The sequence below is a fragment of the Coturnix japonica genome, chromosome 5, assembly GCF_054131305.1.
Source record: "Coturnix japonica strain WE chromosome 5, WE-NBRP24, whole genome shotgun sequence".
Classification (NCBI taxonomy): Eukaryota; Metazoa; Chordata; class Aves; order Galliformes; family Phasianidae; genus Coturnix; species Coturnix japonica.
The window spans coordinates 50,656,450-50,674,350 of NC_140667.1; the positions used below are offsets into that span (position 1 = coordinate 50,656,450).

Sequence of the window (17,901 nt, forward strand, 5' to 3'; positions counted from 1 at the left end):
TTATCCTTTGTAATGTCTTAGGTGGCAATAGACTTATATGGTAGCACTGCTGGTTTCAACCCACTCAGTAGAATGGGAAAGTCTTTTTTGCACAGCTGGGTATCATTGCAGCAAAGAACTAATTTGTTCCAACCTGTTTTCTCACAAAGAAATTTTACTCAGCTAAAGATTTTTGGAAGTGTATAAAATAAAGGCAAATGCTGAGCAAAAAGGAAAAGGTTACAGCTGCTTCAAAAAGGCAAAAAATCTAAACCTTAACCTAGTGCACTACAAAAAGGAGTTAGAAGTCTCACAGTAATACTCAGTAATGGCAAAGCACCAGGATTCCAAAGGCTTATAAGTACTCTGAAAATTATTGAATATTTAATCTGGTAACTTTTTATCTGAAATACGTATGTTTTACCATATCTGTTTTTCAGACCTAAGAAGATATATAGAGTAAAACCCCAAGATGTTAGGAATCATATAGATCTCAGAGTCATTGTCTAGTTTCCACCCCAGGCATGCATGTCTGTAGCAGGCTTGGGTTTGTCTCTTGGTGCTCTTAAAACTGAAAAGAACAGTAGGAAGGGGCCTACTAAGACAATCTAGTACAACTGGCTGGTCACTCTACAGTCAAACAAAAGCTAAAGCACACTCCTCATAGGATGTGCCTTCCAAAACCATCACCACCTTTGTTGCCCTCCTCCAGATACCATCAAATATCTTAGCATCCTTTTTATATTGGGGACCCAGAACTACAACCAATATTGAGGGTGAGGCCACACCAACACAAAGTACAATGAGAGAATCACCTCTTTTACCATGCTGTTGCTAATTGTCCAGTGCTCCAAACTATCTAGATTGCTTCCATGTTCTCCATGGAGTCAACACCACCTCTCTATTTACTGTCATTAGCAGACCTGCTAAGGATGCATTCAACTCCTCCATCCAAATCATTGATAAAAATGTTGAAGAGGACTGGACACCAGCAGCCCCAGTCACAACTATTATTTGAGCTCTGCTACTCTGACAGTTTGTCACCCAGTGTAGCATGAACCCATTACCTCACAACTGGACAATCTGTCCACAAGGATACTGTGAGGGATAGTAACAAAGGCCTTACTAAAACCTAGAAAGATTACATCCATTGCCTTTCCTTTGTCCACTAAGTGGTTGACCTTATTGTAAAAGGAGATCAAATTACTGAGACAGGACTTTCTCTTCAAGAACCTGTGCTGATTCAGCCTGATAACAGCAATGTTCTTTGAATGCCTTAATTTCTCAATCTGAAAATAAAAGGCAGGGACTCACATTTTAGCTGTACTGTGTCTACCTGGCTCCCAAAATGCTTAGTAAGAAGCTACATGCTCTAAAGCACTCTGCTTTATACTACAGTAGGCTTGTGAAACCAAACTGGCAAAGATTATGAACCAATTGAAATTAATTTCAGTTTTCTAACTACTGTGTCATGTTCTAATGCACAATTGCACACACAGAAAATCAGAATTTCCCCCAAAACATTACTTAGAAAACATTGTAGGTGCACTACAGGCCTGTAATATAAAGGTATTTCAGGTGATATCTTATGAAATAAAATAACATAAATGAATGCAAATCAATTACCTCCAGCAGTTCATTTTGCTCCTTAGTAATTTCTTCTATTTTTTTCAATTCTCTCAAAAGTTGTTTTGCTCTTAGGAAGACAGAGACAGGTTGTTTTTTCACCCCTGGTAGCTGAAGGGCTTCTTCATAGGACTGTATGTGAACAATGGTCTTCTGCATCGGACCAATATGGTCAAGTATAACCTATTAGGATACAGGATAGATGATGAATGATTCAGTGAACTGTAAAAAAATCAGATTCACACCAATGATGTGCAAGAGTAGCCTTTTTGAGTTTCCTATTTAAGAAGGAAAAATATTTTATTCTTAGAACAAATAAATGAAAATCCATGGTGATGCTCTATAAAGCAAAAGGAAGATATAACTTACATTTACAGTTCTGCTTTGTCTACCTATAAATATTGCACAGTGATAAAAAAGGTCATATTTAGGGTAGTTATTCATCTTACTGCATGTCATTTAAAAGTACTGAATCTTGGTCACAAAGACAGTTTAAAAAATGGCCTAATCTTTTTGCTACCACTGTAGCCAACTCAGGTTTCTCTTTTCCGTCCTGCAAACCACCCATAAGATGCTCTATGTTAAAGCTAACCTTTTTCTAAAGGTCCTGCAAACAGTTTTACCACTGCTGATAAACATGGCTGAGATGGTGATGAGTAGAAACAGAAACAAGGACAAACATCTGAAGCCAGGTTTTCCATCAAAGACAGATTCTCATAACCCTTCACTCTGAGCGGATGCAGTTTACAATCACCTTTGCCAGTTTTGGATGACAGAAATATGTGTAATTTCATACTACATAATATACAAAGTACATGTTCTGTGGAAGGCTCTGTGATCGGCTTTGAAAGAACAGAATCCAATAGCAACTCAAAAGTCCCTTGTTATCCTGAAGAAATATAAAATCTGAGAACTTCAGAAGGAAAACTAAATAAATAAGAGCCCTGAGCCCTTTTCTTACTAATATTTTTGTTAGACTCCCTCTCAAAAAGATTTAATGTAAATAACCACAACTGGAACAGAGATGTTCATTCTCTCATTCATTCACAAGAAGTCTACTGTAAACGTGCAGCTGAAATTATGTTTGTAATAACTGTCAATGACCTGAGGGTTAGAATATATGTAATACTGACATTTCAAAGTCATACATTAAAAAGCTCACATAGGAGTTTTCACAGACCTGTCCATGTTTAAGTTGATCTTTAGGAGGAAGTTCCAACAGATCTTCTGATGATAAAATTGTCTTCATTTTCATTACATCCTTCTCAAACATTTTTACATGAGCTTCAATGGCACCCAGCTCCTATATTTTGGAAACAAGGAATGTTTGTAGATAGTACAGTTTTGAAACTCCCTTCAAAAACACAAATCAATGTGAATTTCTGCAATTATTCAAAACTTGAAAAGAAATACTAAAAAACAAATGCAGCATATGCAGAATATGTTAACAGGTGCTGCTGACCAAAAGGCTAGTTATACAGACTATGTGTTGTCACAACATCTAAAAGAAGTAATAATCTATGGTCACTTAGTCAATTTTAAACCCCAAGTATGGAACTGAAATTCCCCTGAAAATTCACATTATAAATCACTACTGATGAGAATGCACTTTTTCACTGTTGATATTTACCATTAAGAAACAGGTCCTACTATGCATTCTAGATGAAGACTTATTTCAGCTGGAAAATGTGTCTGCACACAGTATGGCTCCCAGATAACACTCATGACAACAGTCAAAGAAAAAACTGTGTTGGAAGGGATCTTAGAAGGTCTCCAGAGACTGTCTGATCCTGCTGAGACATGGGAACCGCCTTCCATGGGGATTTCACCCTCACTCTAGGGCCCTGAGACCAATCCTTCTAAGGAGTATAGTGCTATCTTGTTTATAGTCATCAGTTATATAGCAGCAGGCAATGGTTCCAATTTTGTTTCCTCTCAGCTCGTTGGGCCCTTCAGCAATAATGGCCATGGCTCTATAAAACACTGCTTAGCAGCAGCTATAAATATCAGTGTGTTATCAACATAGTTTTTCTCCTAGAACCAAAACAAAGTATCATACAGACACTCTAAAGAAAACAATTCTGTTCCAGCTGAAACTAAGACATATGCAGACAATGTAAGCTGTATTTCATAACACTGTTATTCTCCAATAAAAAAAAAAGCAAAAAACTTACAGATCAACCAAACTTACATCAGCCACATGCTGGATCTGTGGAAGAATCTCTGTTATTTCTTGCTGTAGAATTGCTACTTCCTCCTCTGCTTCATTCAGCTGCTGCATTATACTGTCTGTTTCAAAGACAGGCGTTAGCTCCTCCAACTCCAAGTAAACACTGTGCAGGAGGTTTTGCTTTTGTTCGGAGTCTTCCAAAGCCATCTACAGACAAAATAAGAAATTAGTTTGTCTCCATCACTGGTGACATCAAAGTTCAGGGATGACATGAACCGGAATGAATCAGGTTTAATTTCCTGTATATCACTGACCACTGCATGCATTTCCAAAAGCTTGGTTCAGATTAAAACACTTTGTGCTTAATGAAACCAAACTGTTACATCCTAGATTTGGATCATGTGCACAATAGAGAATAGGTACAGAACTGTACATATTCAAGAAGTAAAAAATGATCTTAGCCGTGCAGCAAGCACACTGCCATATATTTTTGGAAGAGAGATGTACTACATTTCAGCACTTTCGCAAGATGGTTAAGTCTGACACCAAAAAGCACCTATCTTTATTTCATGCCCTCAAACTGTAACCATTTTTCACTTGAAGTATTTATTGAAAATTATTTATAATAGTAAGACTGAAAAATGCAAAACTGTATCTTTATAGTTATAAACTATAAACTAACTAGTTATAAAGAGAACAGTTACCTGAAGGCCATTAGTGTACTTGTGTAGTCTTTTTGCGGAGTCATTCTGAGCATCTGCTCTTAGCAAGCTGTTGGTGTTTTCTATCCAAACTTTCATGTCCTTCAAGAGTTCATCATATTCTTCCATCTTGTTGGCAGCCTAGGAAATGATGTTTTTACAAAAGGGCACAAATACATTTCTATTTACAGTCTAGGATAAACACACCTATGGGCAAGGCTTGAAGCAAACTGGATGTGTTGTATCAAGGTGAGATTAGTATGGTGAAATACAGAAGTGTGAGTTAAATTTTTCTGAAACAGTTTCATCTTCTAAACAAAAGTAATTCTGGCATCTGTGGGCTTACATTTCATGGGGACATTGTTATGATTCAGGTGGCAATGTTACTTAAATGGATAACTCATTGGCAGAGGTATCATAAACTGTAACATTGTTGATCCAGGGACATGGATGCCCATGTTAACTCATATCAACCACAACGCAGAGTTGGTTCTTTGGACTGGAAACTGGAGGCAATGTTTGTCACTCCAGAAATTCCTAGCTACGTTAAGTCAACACACCTGCTTTTGGCTTTTCATCTATTTGAGAACCTTTTGTGTGAAGCCTTTGTTTTGTTTTGGTTTTTGTCATTTTTGTTGCTATTGCTTTTGTTTCTTTTTTTAATATGACACAAATTCTTCAAATTTGAGAAAATCCAAAGTTTACATTTGCCTCTACCTTGTTTAAAATGGCTGTTCTGCGCTCGGCCAGTTGTGAGACTTGTTGGTAATGCTGAAGAGGGGTCATTAAGATATCCATCAAGTCCTGTGCATGGCAGGAATCCTGCTCTACTATGTCATGCACTTCTGCATCCAGTTCATTGAGTTTGTAATGCCAAAGGTCCAGCATATCCCAGATTTGCTGCACGTAAAGAAAGAAGAAACAAAAGAAAAATAACAAAGAGTTATTTCTTCTTGTTGTTGAGCATGTGGAATTGCAAAGCTTTCTGAACTGATATAACAAGAACAGAACACTCTGCATCTGCCAGTGTGATTCACAGCAATAAAAGCATGCATTTTCCTATTTTCCTGTGAGAAAGAAAAGGTAAATGTTCATCACATAACTGCTTGCTTGTACCTCTTCTATTAAGGACACAGAATGAATGGAGGCAGCTTTACACACTTAGTAAATCAGGCTCTGTAAAAGCAACCAAAAATCTTTCAATGCCCACAAATAAATAAAAAGACAAACTACCTTCTGAACTTCTTTGGCTTTTGCAACGTTTTCACTCTTCTGTTCCAACATCTTTTCAATAGCTTGAAGGCCATTGTTAATAGTCTCCGCTTTTCCTTTCAGCACATACTGAGGAGAACTCTGCAAGTTTTCAAAGCTAACCTGTCACAGAAAAGAAAAAACGACAGTAGAGATTACAAAGATCTGCTATTTTCTGTGTAACTCCTCACTAAAAATATTAGAACTCTCTTCACTAAAAATATTAGAACTCTCTTCACGTTTCTTTTGATGAGTCACTTAAAAACACCAGAATGGAATTACATTTCCTGGGAGAAGCATCAACGTGACCAGACTGAATGCTCACATCTTGTTCAACTATTTCTCCTTCCTTAAAATGACTGGCAATCATGAACCAAAAAATAGTAAGGTGCTGCAGCTCCCTGTGTTCAGCTGACTCCTTTCTTGTCTGCAGCAGATGTCACTCATTACTGCTCCATGGAAAGGGTCACACTCAGATTTTTGTGGTAAAAAGCCTGGAACAGCCCCATCATGCCTTGACTATTTCTTCTGTTTAAGAAATAATGACACTAAGGAGCATCAATGTGTAGTGAATCTCTAAAAAAAAAAAAAAAAATGCATTTTTTGCTCAAATCTAAACACCAAAGGGCCTAATTTCCAATATAAAGAGAGAAGCTCTCAAGTATGCTGAAGTTGAGTCACAGCTGAAGCAGAGAGCTGAAAGACACCAGGAGGTACCAGGTTACCATGAACTAGAAGAACTGCAGGGGGTGAGAAAGCCCTTGCTTGCCCAAGGTGACGTCTCTTCTCACTAAAACCTGCCAGCTGTTATGGTCAGCTGATTATCAGTACTTTGTTAAATCATAGTGAATTCTTTGTGTGCTGCGGGCCTGGGATTTGTGGAGCCCAACTGCACGTGTACAATGCACAGCTGTATGCTGTGTGGTTACATGAGATTTCTAGTTCACCAGCTATTCAGGTTTGTCACTACTTATTCTGAAATACTTGTCATTCTGCAGGAAATGAGGATTGTTACTTATTTAGTAAATTATTTGCTTTTATTTCTTTATACTTGTTAGTTTATAAAGATTCTGACAGGTACTGTCTGAACAATATAATACCCATTCTAAGGTACTGTACTGATAAAACTACAGTAATTAAAATAAATGCACAGGAAAAAAGACCTACAGTCCAACTCTTTGGGTACTTTTGCTTACACAAAACAATTTATGAACCCACCTACAATGTACCGTACCTACAACCTTGTGTAAAAAGCAACTCAGAAGGTAATCATCAAACATTTCACCCTTATTACTACCCTGAAGTATATTCAGCATGAAAAAAAATTACTGATGTGTGCAGACGTAGTTTCTTCCTGCAAATTAAAGCAAAAACACGAAGCAGAATCACACATGAGCAGTGTGACACAGCTGGAAATATGAACGCAGGCTGGACCTGTCAGCGTTCTGGTCATTCACAGGGCAGGATTTTACTTTCAGTAATTCTTAGTGGCCTGAATTTATAGTATTTGTCACGCAAAATGCGTGGCATCAGAAGTACATTTTATGTTCATTTTTATGTTACCTTACTTAGAAGAAAGCTAGAATGCCATTACAGAAAGACAAGTTAATTCTGCTTTCTGGAAGTTTATTCTACAACAAGACAGTTAACATTAGGAGTTTTTTCTCCAGCACACCTTTTCACCAAGAGTAAAGAAGCAAATTAAAAACTAATTGATTTTTTAATGTTAAATTTGTAGTTACAAGATTCATCCCACCTTGCTGTATGAAAATCACGTAAGCAATTACCTTGTCTTCCAAGTCTTGTAAGGTTTTCTTGCAGTCCTCCAGCTGTGCTTCAGTTTCAGCAGGAACTATTGTGTACATTTCAGAATATCTGATCCGGAGTTTCTCCATGATATCCTTTAGATTTTGGCTTTCTTTATCAATCACTCTCTGAGCTTCCTATGAAACAGAGATTTGAAACAGAGATTTTTTCAGCCACTCCTTGAGCACACGTGCATGTATGTATACATACACAAGTATCTCATGGTTTATATTTCTTGCCACGAGTGTGATTTAGAAACGCTGTTTTTGTGACAAAAATCCTACTTCAACTACCTCTGCAAGCAGATTAGCCCAAGAAATACTCACTCATTTAATCAAACGATGCTTTTCAATCTGTAAGAATTAATTAAACTTGATACTATTTCATGTCAGACAACTGAGGTACTGGTATTTATTGATGGGTATAACAATGTAATCACACAATGCGCACCAATGATTAAAGGTTAACCTTTGTGCCATCCCTTCTGCCAAAAGTGTATTTTCTCTTTCAAAGATCTTTAATAGCCAATGTTCATTCCCTCATTATTATTAACAACACAAAAGCCACAAAAAAGCAACAGATTTCAAGCTGAAGTGTCTGCTTTCAGGCAATTATGCAGAGCAGCACAGCGGGCTCCTTTCAAAGCAGTAGTTTCCAGTCCTGCATGAAGAATGCAGGTTTTATGAGATAAAAGAAACTTGAACAACTATCTAGAGCCTGTGGCCTAGAAATAAAATCTGACCCAAGTCCTCCTGCAGAAAGAATGAAGAAACTCATTTGTTTCAAAGGTTTTCTAGAGTTTCAAGTTGGAAAGTTCTGTTTTATGGTTTCTTTTCTCAGTATTCAGTCATTTGAGAAACTCAAAACTTAATGATGTTACTGGGCAAAAAGCTCCCACTGGACATTAAAATTAACACCCTTTTTATCCGTTAACTCCCAGTCTTTGCATGGGAATCTTTTCTGTCATACAAACACAGTTCACATAACATATATGTGAGAGTCTGAAATTGATTCATTTCCTGTCATCTCAAGACAACTGGCTCTGATCGAAATAAATAAGTAAAATAAAATCATGAAACAGTCGTGTGCCTAATTCTACAGCAAAGTAAGCTGCTGTACCAGTTAACACTATGCCAGTATTCACAGGGCTATAGGGACTCCCTGACTCAAATTTCCAAGAGTCAGTTACAGTATCAGCTACAGCACCGGTGTCCAAAGGAAAATGTCCAAAACATGTCTCTGCAAACGGGTTTCTGTATACAAATGCATGCCCACATATCACAGGTTGGTTACTTGGAAAGCATTTGCCTGTTAAAAAAGTCACTTTGCTTTTCCTGGGGATTAGTTTGATAGAGCTCAAATAGGCTGGAATAAATTAATGCTAACATTCTGAAGTTTAAAAATAACTTATTAAATATAGTAAAAATAAAATCTAGATCAAGATCTAGAAGTTAAGATAATATAAATAAAACAAAACTAAATCAAGATCAACATAATTGAAATAATAAATATAGAGATGCATATAAACCCAGATTCTGGAACTGGTAGCAATAACATTTTGTAAAGTCCAGTATTCAAAGAAAGCTAACAAAAATATACTGAATTGATAAAAGCGTATTTAAAAATATACCGGATTGGTGCAGAGTTAAGGCTGGTGTGGGCTGCAGTCCTGATCACAATTTGGCTTCTAAAAAGCAGTTACCAGATTAACCAACTTATGTGGAAAATCAGATCCAGTACATTCAAAGCTGCTCTGGTTATGCATGCAGAGGAGGAAAATGCACAGGGTATACACTAAGCAGTCATTCCTAAAAGGCACACAACTGGTTGTGAATCTCTTAGCAGTCTATGAAGGCTTCTACTAACTGAGCTGGTAGAGGAAAAAGAGTGCAAACCAATTCTAGGGCAGGCCAGTTGCATCCCTTTGAGCCAGACTCATTCTCTTTAACTCAGTGTGCATATGGATATACATGCTTTGCAACTAATTTTATTTGGAGAGATTTCTATCTCCAACATAAAAGAGAATATATTCCAAAGATTCCCACAGAGTCAGAGAGCAGCTACTAACCTTTAGCTGTGCTGCCTTTTCGACAGCATCTTGGGACAGCACAGACAGGGCATTTTGTAATACATTTTTCACAGCATTTATTTCTTCAGTGATCTTGTTCCTCTCTTGAATCTCAGCCTGTACCAAATTCTTATGGTCTTGAGTCTTTTCATACAACCTATGACAGATTTCCAGCAAGAATACACTGTGTTAGATTTGAAACTGAGTAGAAGTTAACAGAGCACACAATTTATTTGAAAGTGAGTCTTCAAATATTGCTAAGTATAACCGATAGATCAAAACAGACAGCTTGGCTATTCAATCAGGAATGATGCTCCAGAAAACATTTTAGAGTCTAAAAGCCATGGCAGAGAGAAAAGACACTAACGAAGATTTCCACATAGAAAAGTAAGCATGCAGAAGGGTGATTGTAATTTCAGCTTTGCAAAGAACATCTGAGGTAAATCTTAAACGTTCATTAAGGCACTAATTAAGGTAAAAGTTGTATTGTGTAAAATGTTCAAGGTCTGACTTTCAGAAGAGTAGAAGACCTGCACATCCCATTCAAGTTCACAAGAGCCTGGAGCTTCCAAAACCAATCATGAACCCTGATGTTTTCTTCTACATTTGAACTGCAGCCCACACATGACATGATCATGCTCAAGTCTTCCCCCTAATCTAGTATCTCCCATTGGCCATTCTGAAGATAGAAGATGGCTTAGATGGAGCACTAGTGTGTCTCAATAGATTATCTTTTTAAAGCCCAGTACATCTATCACACATCCTTCAATATCTAACAAAATGCTGCTCTTATAAGCAATCACGTTATAAGTTTCACCAAACTTTTGCACCACTTACTTTTTACAGCGGTCTTGCATTGTCTTTATCTCACATAAGGCAGGAAGGGCAACTTCTGCCTCCACATTTTCAGGTGTATTCAGGATGTTCCTTATTCGGTGAAGAAGTAAGAGCAAGAGGAGCTGCTGCCTGCTGACGTTTTCCTCAAATGCATACACAGAATCCAGTAATTCAACCAGTTCCTCTCTGGTGGCTTTTTCTTTTTCTTTAAGACTTTCTGGCTGTTCTTCCTGGAGCTTATCAAGAATTATTGCTTCTCGTTCCAGCTAAGTAAACAGCATGCCAAAGAATGAGCTCAAGTGCTTTTTTAATTCATCAACTTAAGTTATATTATTTATTTACTCATATGCATAACTGAATAGTAGGAACTGCATATCCAGAAAGCTTGAACCTCTGATGGGTGCCAAAACACCTGAGCTTGCTTTAACAAAGAACACAGCCACACACAGAGTCATGCTGGATTCAGGCAATGTACGCTGTAAACATCCCCATCATTTCTGACTCCAGGTTCAAGAAAGTCTGGAGGCAACTTGCTGATCAGTGTGGGAAAAAAAATGATGTTCTGTATTAATCTCAGCCCTGCACAAGTAGATTTGCTATCTAAGGGTCTCAGCTCTATCACATTTCTCATAACTTACTGTTTGTTAGGCAACTCACCTCCTCATTGATGAACTTCCATTCTTGTTTTAGCTCTTCACAGTTGATTTCCAGCTCTTTTGCTGCCTCAAGCAAACCCAGCCAATTTTCCCACAGTGCTGTTACAATCCTGCCCAGGGCCCTGTCACTTCCCTTGCATAATCTCATCAGCTCTCCTGAGACCTGCCTTAGCTTCACAAGATCATCTTCAGCCGAGTCAATGTTGGAGACTAAAATCTTATGCAAAAATAAACAAGCAAATAAACAAACACATCCTATCAGAAGTGTTAATGAAGCATTCAGTACCATGATTAGAATCCTCTATTAAAATGGCAATCACTTCGCTAAGCTGGCTAAACACAGTTTTAGTGAGGGAATTCTGTATTGACTAAGACTATGAAGAAAGGGAAATAAAACAAGCAAAACAATCAGAAGAACAGCACGCACAAGAAATTAGGTTGCTTTTACTTTATGGTTATTTGGAAGGGAAATGAATGAGCTCTAGTTGCAGACACATAATATGAAGAGTCTGTAATATGATGTGTCTGTAATATGATGAGTACTACAAGACAGCAGGAAGGTTCATTGCAGCAGAGGTATGGTGAGGAGAAAGCAACAGATTCTGGATGGGGAAGTGGAAGTGCTCTGACTTTCCCATCTGAGGGAAAATAACAGCAATTTGAGAAATCAGATCAATCCAGGTCCTGCAAAGCAGCAATGAGGAATTCAAACAGAAATGCGACACCAACTAAAGCATGGGTAACGTTTGATTTGTAAAGCAATAATATGCACTCATTTTACACGGCATATTACAATCCAGGCTACTTATAGATACCTAAATACACATTGTGATTGAGTATATACATAAATGTAGGATAAATGTAAGCATTTCTTACTACCCTGATACAATATGTCCTATACAAGTGCATCACAGTTTTGCATGAGTTTTTCAAGTTCTTCAGATCCTCTCTTACCTTGCATTCCTGTAAGTTCTCCAAAGCTTCCTTATAAGACATTGGTATTTGGGATAAAGACTGCCCAAGCATCTTTCCCAGATTGTTAAGATCATCACAGACTTTATCTTTGCATTTGGAATAGCTTTTGTATTTTTCCAAATATCTGTAGGAAACAATTACAAGACCAATTATAAATTCTTATGATTGACTGTCTCTTCAAACATAACACTCACTAGAATAACAAAAAAAAAAGTCTTCTGAACTAGCAATTCTCACTAATTATTTTGCAAATTGTTTTCAATTTTTTATCTCAGATTTTGGAGCTGAAGTATATTAAAGAGATACAGGTGTAAATATCCCATTGTTAAAAAATGGAGGTAAGAATATAAAACGTATCAGCCAGAGCTACTTGAAGGAACTGTCTGTCTTCCCTTACGTCTCCGTTTTGAAGAAGTACAATTATTATCTGTTAATTTTCCTTCCATTAAAGTCACACCTAAAGACAACAGAGTTGTTCACGGTTCTTTCAGCTGAATTACCTAGCTAAGAGAAGAATCAAAATTGCATTTTTTTGTCACAGGTAGAAATATCACCTAGGAACATGAACATACCTCAGTTTGTCAGCCTCGTTCCTCTGAATCTTCTCTTTTAATGCCAAACTTTTATTGACTAGTTCTCTTAAAGTATTTTCCAGACTTATTTTGTCTTCTGGTTTCACTATGTTTTTCAGCTTGGAGTACAACTGCTCTAAGTCAGCCTTTGCGGAATCAAACTCTTCTTGTTTCCACTGTGGGGTTTGATAGGTGTCCTCTGAACTACTCAGCTCTACTGCAGCAGAACAAAGTTGAGCTTCACAGTCCTCAAGGAACCTGGCAGCCCTCTCAACAGCCTTGGTGTAAAGCTCACCAGCCTTACAAGCCTCCTCCAGAGCAGACTGAAAGTGTTTGAAAGACAAAGAAACAATCAAGAAACATTGCTGTGCTTCTCTGGATGGCCTTCTCAGAATTTCATGGTTGGTCTTCAAGCCCCAAACTCATAGAGCAAATGCCCTCTATTACTCATGTAGCCATAGAGAGGTGCTGACTGCCTTCAAACATAGGGGCAGGGGGTATAAAGGAGATATCAATACTGGAAAAATCCAGAGTAAAGAATGGCAGAACATAAGAATCACAGGTTTCATTACAGACACAGACATACACTTTTACTAAATTATACTTACAACACGGGCAGCAATGTCCGTCTTCAGTTGTATTTCATGATCTGCCAGCGTTCTTAGTTTTGTTTCTATATCAGCAGCGAGAGATTTTTCTCCTTGACTTTCCCTCTCTTTTTCCATTATAAGTTTAATAGCAGAAAACTCTGCTGACATCACATACTGAATTGATTCCCATCGCATCTTCTCATATTGCATCATTTTCATGTCTACTAGCAGTGGCTGCTGGAGCTCTGACTGAATGCGCTTTATGGCATGGGATAGATGTTCTGCCACATTATGGATATCTTCCTTGTTTACACTCTGGAGACTAGAGACCAAGTTTTGAAGAATCTGACTCAATCCTTCAACATCTTTCTCTAGGCTTTTTATTTCTTTCCTCTTTGATTCTTTGAATGGTGTGTGAAAAACCTCACTCTCATTTATTTGATTTGCTGCCTCCTGGATTAAGTGCAACATTTGTTGAATTGTCTGAAGCAGAATCTGTGCAGATATGAGATTCTCAGCAGGAGAAGAATTAGACCTATCATTTAATATATCTGCTTCTTTTCTTACAGCAGATGTCATAGTCCGGATGTCATTTAACAATGCATGTAACTTATCATATTCCCTAATAATGTTTCCAAAATGTGTTATCTTCCCTTTAATTTTATCTTTAATTCTAAAAAATTGAGTTTGCAATTCACGCAATTCATCCAGCTGGAATGAATCCCAATTTAGACCTATGCATTCAAAGATTTCTTTAAACTTCATTATTTGCGACAAATTCGACTGAAAAGATAGTACTTTTTCTTCAAGTGCTTTGCATTTATTCTTTATTTCTTGCGTGGCCTCTGTTAATTCTTCCAGTTTCAATTCACTGCTCTGTAGATCACTGAGATCCTGTTGCAGTGAAGTTATTCCTTCTGCAAACTCTTTGTATACTGCTATTTTTTTCCCCACTTCATGACATTTACTCTGAATTTGCCTCTTGGTCTTCCTTGCTCTATTTTTCAGACTTCTTAATTGGTCAATCAAAAATAATTGTTCAGATAGACTGAGTTCCCCAGCTGTGATCTGACTCTCTTCACAATGGGATGAGATAAGCCCTTCAATCTCTTGTATGTCCTTTAAAATCTCCTTTAAAATGTCCTGTTGACTGATTAATTCTGAGCACGTGCTGATTCGGTTCATGTCCGGCCTGCCAAGTGTCTCTGCATTTCGAAGCTGACAGTGAACTTTTTCTACCTCTGCAATAAGTCTTTGCCTCTCCTCCAGCTGAAGCTCTAGGTGCTGTAATCTTTCAACAGACTTTAAAACAAGAGCCTTGTATGAATTCTGTAATGCCTGTAGGAGGGAGGTCATGTCAGAGATCTCCTCTGGCTTCAAGTTGGGAAGGATGTGCTGGAGCTCATTACCAAGTGTTTCAATCACAGGCTCTCTATCTAGAATTTCATTCCTCACAAGCTCACAATTTCTGATCTGTGATTTAACATCACAGGGGAAAAGTGCTGCTTTCTGATCAAGAGAGGACAGCAAATCTTTGACCCATGACATATTTTCTTTCAGCTTCTTCATTATGTCCTGTTTCCTCACAGCAGGCCCAGTGACCCGAACATCATCCTGAGGAGTACATTGCTCTGTTAAAGCTTCCAATTTGCTCTGCAAATCCTGTATACAGCTCTCCAAAGCCATCTTTTCTTCATCGCTCCAAATTCTTTTCATCTGCAGTTCTATCTTTCTTTTTAACAGGGAAAGACCATGTTTAATGTTCTGTAACTCTGCAGTCCAAATTATGGGGCATTTGGCTTTTTCTCCATCTGAGGAACACGAATCTGTTTGCAAATACTGCTCTTGTATCAATCTCTGAATATCCTGTGCTTTATCCATAAGCGTGTTAAATTCATTGATTTCTGCCAACACCTGATCATGTTTCTTTTGCACTGCCTGTTCCATGTGCTGCCACCACTGCTCCAGTTGCATCATCTGGCTTGCAGTTAACACTTTGTCCATGCGTGTTAAATGCTGAGACAAAAGTTCTTGTTGAGCCTTCAGCTGGTTTAAAACATCCCTTTCTTTGTGCAATGACTGTACACACGCCTTAATTTTCTCCAGAAGAACTGTGTTATTCATAGGACCCCTGCCAAAAATATGAACACATTTGTAAAGAAGAAAAATTATATGAACTACACATATACTAAGACAGTTTTGTCACACAGAAAATGATTCATTCACTTTCATTCACATATATGTCTTTCTTAGTGGTCTCTCAAAAGTGTCCTAACAATCGTAACAGGATGACTTTCTTGCTTATTCATACAGTGTTCATTATTTCTGGATATCTCTGCAGGTAAAGGCACATTCTAATGTATATTCTTTACAACAGCAGCATATGCAACAGAATGTGCCGTTTCCTAACATAAAAGTTGTCTCTCTTTTTATAAATCAACAATGGTGCTAAGTAACCTCTAAGTGAATTAATAATTAGCAAGTTACATTGCTATGCAATTAAGGAAAAAACTTGGCTAAAAGAAAAACTTGCAAAATGAATCCAGAAGAAGGCATCGACTTGTCTTTTATTTCCAAAAGTGCTTTGAAATTCACTTCTAAAATACATCCAGCTTCTAAATTCACTTCTTAAAATACATTTTTATTCAATTCTTTCCAATCACTTTGCTGCAAATCAACAATTTCATAAATCATTTTAAGACTTCTAATTAATGTGTTACCTTACGGTGATCAAGGGGCCAGTTTCTATTGAACATTATCAATATTAATATTGAATATTAATGAGATGTATAAAACAACACGTGCCTCAGCATTATTGAAGCAGAACATGAAATTCATCCTACATCAGTCGTACCAGAAACATTAAGGACCACATTTGTATGCAACCTATTAACAGAAACCCACAACTATACTTACATTTTTATGTTATCTTTTTCTGTTGACAAATTTTTCATTGAGGACTGAGCAGCAGAAAGATTTTTCTGGTACTCATTAACTAAACAGCATTGTTGTTTCTTTACAGACTTAACAGCATCCAGTTCTTGAAGCAGCCTGTCCCAGCAGGGCACCACAGGCTCTGGGGTTTGCAGCTCTGCTCCATGTGATCCTGTTACATCAGGAAGCGTTTCTCGACTCAGACACAAAGATTTTGCTTTCCATGTTTCCAGTTCAGTTTGTAAATTCTACAATCAAGCCCACCACAGAAAGGATTAGGAAAAGATCTTAACCACTTTCAGCTTCAGCACAGAATACTGATGCAATCATATACATGCGCTTCCTTGGTTACGTGTAATGAGTACACATCACAGAAGTACACACGCAATCACAGGTGCATGTAATAGAACACTTCAGAGGACTGGTACAAAAGATGGCATTTACGTGGACATATTTACAATAAGGCACAGTGTTTGTAGATTACCTGTTACGCAAACTGCCTAAACCACAGAGTCAAACCTCAGTCAAGATAATATGCAACAATTTTGTTCTGCCCAACTGAATCGTACTTCTGTAAGCGTATCGCTACATTAACAATGAGGAATGGCTTTGCAGTTTCCATACCTCCAGCTCCTTCAGTTGCTCATTTATAAGCACAATATCCAGCTCAGCCACTTCATTTTTCAGCTCATTGACCTTTTGTTCCTCCTCAAAATACTCAGTGTTTGCTTGCAGCCCAGGAAATAGTTCCTTCTCATCAACCCCTGCTGCACCTTCTTTCTGCAATGCAAAACAGTATGTTTATTTCTGAAGAATTCCTAACATGGTAAATTTTCTGACTGCAATGCTTGGCTTCATATGTTTAAGCCATGACTAAATCCTGCTCTCTCTTCCTCCTAGGAGGCCTTCCCATCACTACCACCCACCTCTGCAGTCATTCTGTCCTGCAAGCACTGTTCAATTAGCTGAGAAATCTCCATGAAAGTTTGAAACTCTGACATCTCCTTCAAGTAACATCTTCCTTGCACCCCCTTCTGCCTACTGATAACTCAAATTCATAGGTCTATCTACCCTGTCTTCCCCTTCTCTGCTGTACACACACATGGGTCTTTAGGTCTTTTTAGACTCTCCTCACACTCATCTGGACATACAGATACACAGATGGTGTCAGTCTACCTGCAGATTACTTTTAATGTTTTCCACAGTTTTTCAGCTCATTGGGTGGCGAGAGGTAGAGGAAAAGTCAAGAATGCAGGGAAATGGGGGGTTGCTAAACAGGTGCTGTTCTTCAGGAATAAACCCGCTACTCACTATTCACAGTGCAGGCCTGTGGGAAACTGCCAGTAATGGGAATACATGCCAAATATGATTCTGGCTTCTCTCCACAGCGTAGCCCAAAATCTATATCCTGTTTTCTTATCCAGACATGCAGACATTCTTCAGGAAGTCGGCATAACCTACTTCACTTTCCCTATGCAAAGTCACAAATCCGACTTCCAGTAGAAAGGTCAACTGCAGACTTGCCTATAGATTTAACTATGAAGACTGGCACTGGCTTCATCTCGAACTTAAAGGACATGGTAAACACAGAACAATAATCACAAAGCAGAAGGAATTCTCAATAACACTATTTGTGCTGAAATACTATAATTCTTAAAGAAGAATACACTTAGTAATGCCATTTATTAAGGCACCTTATTATTCGTTCAACTTCAATTAATTCTTTTTTCTCTGCT

General features: G+C 37.9%; 1 protein-coding gene across 7 annotated transcripts in view; it reads right to left on the bottom strand.

Annotated features, from left to right (window-relative positions):
- SYNE2 (spectrin repeat containing nuclear envelope protein 2) overlaps positions 1-17,901 on the bottom strand; it is a 156,039-nt gene that overhangs the window by 72,900 nt on the left and 65,238 nt on the right. For all 7 annotated transcript variants that reach the window (XM_015865456.3, XM_015865457.3, XM_015865454.3 and 4 more), the window contains 15 exons: positions 16,790-16,945; positions 16,148-16,413; positions 13,250-15,362; positions 12,642-12,964; positions 12,049-12,193; positions 11,096-11,311; positions 10,439-10,704; positions 9,602-9,758; positions 7,515-7,670; positions 5,710-5,850; positions 5,194-5,376; positions 4,480-4,617; positions 3,797-3,982; positions 2,786-2,908; positions 1,606-1,788 (listed from right to left, as the gene is read on the bottom strand). In XM_015865456.3, the coding sequence (XP_015720942.2) occupies positions 1,606-1,788; positions 2,786-2,908; positions 3,797-3,982; positions 4,480-4,617; positions 5,194-5,376; positions 5,710-5,850; positions 7,515-7,670; positions 9,602-9,758; positions 10,439-10,704; positions 11,096-11,311; positions 12,049-12,193; positions 12,642-12,964; positions 13,250-15,362; positions 16,148-16,413; positions 16,790-16,945 (4,752 nt within the window). The remainder of the gene's footprint in view (positions 1-1,605; positions 1,789-2,785; positions 2,909-3,796; positions 3,983-4,479; positions 4,618-5,193; positions 5,377-5,709; positions 5,851-7,514; positions 7,671-9,601; positions 9,759-10,438; positions 10,705-11,095; positions 11,312-12,048; positions 12,194-12,641; positions 12,965-13,249; positions 15,363-16,147; positions 16,414-16,789; positions 16,946-17,901) is intronic.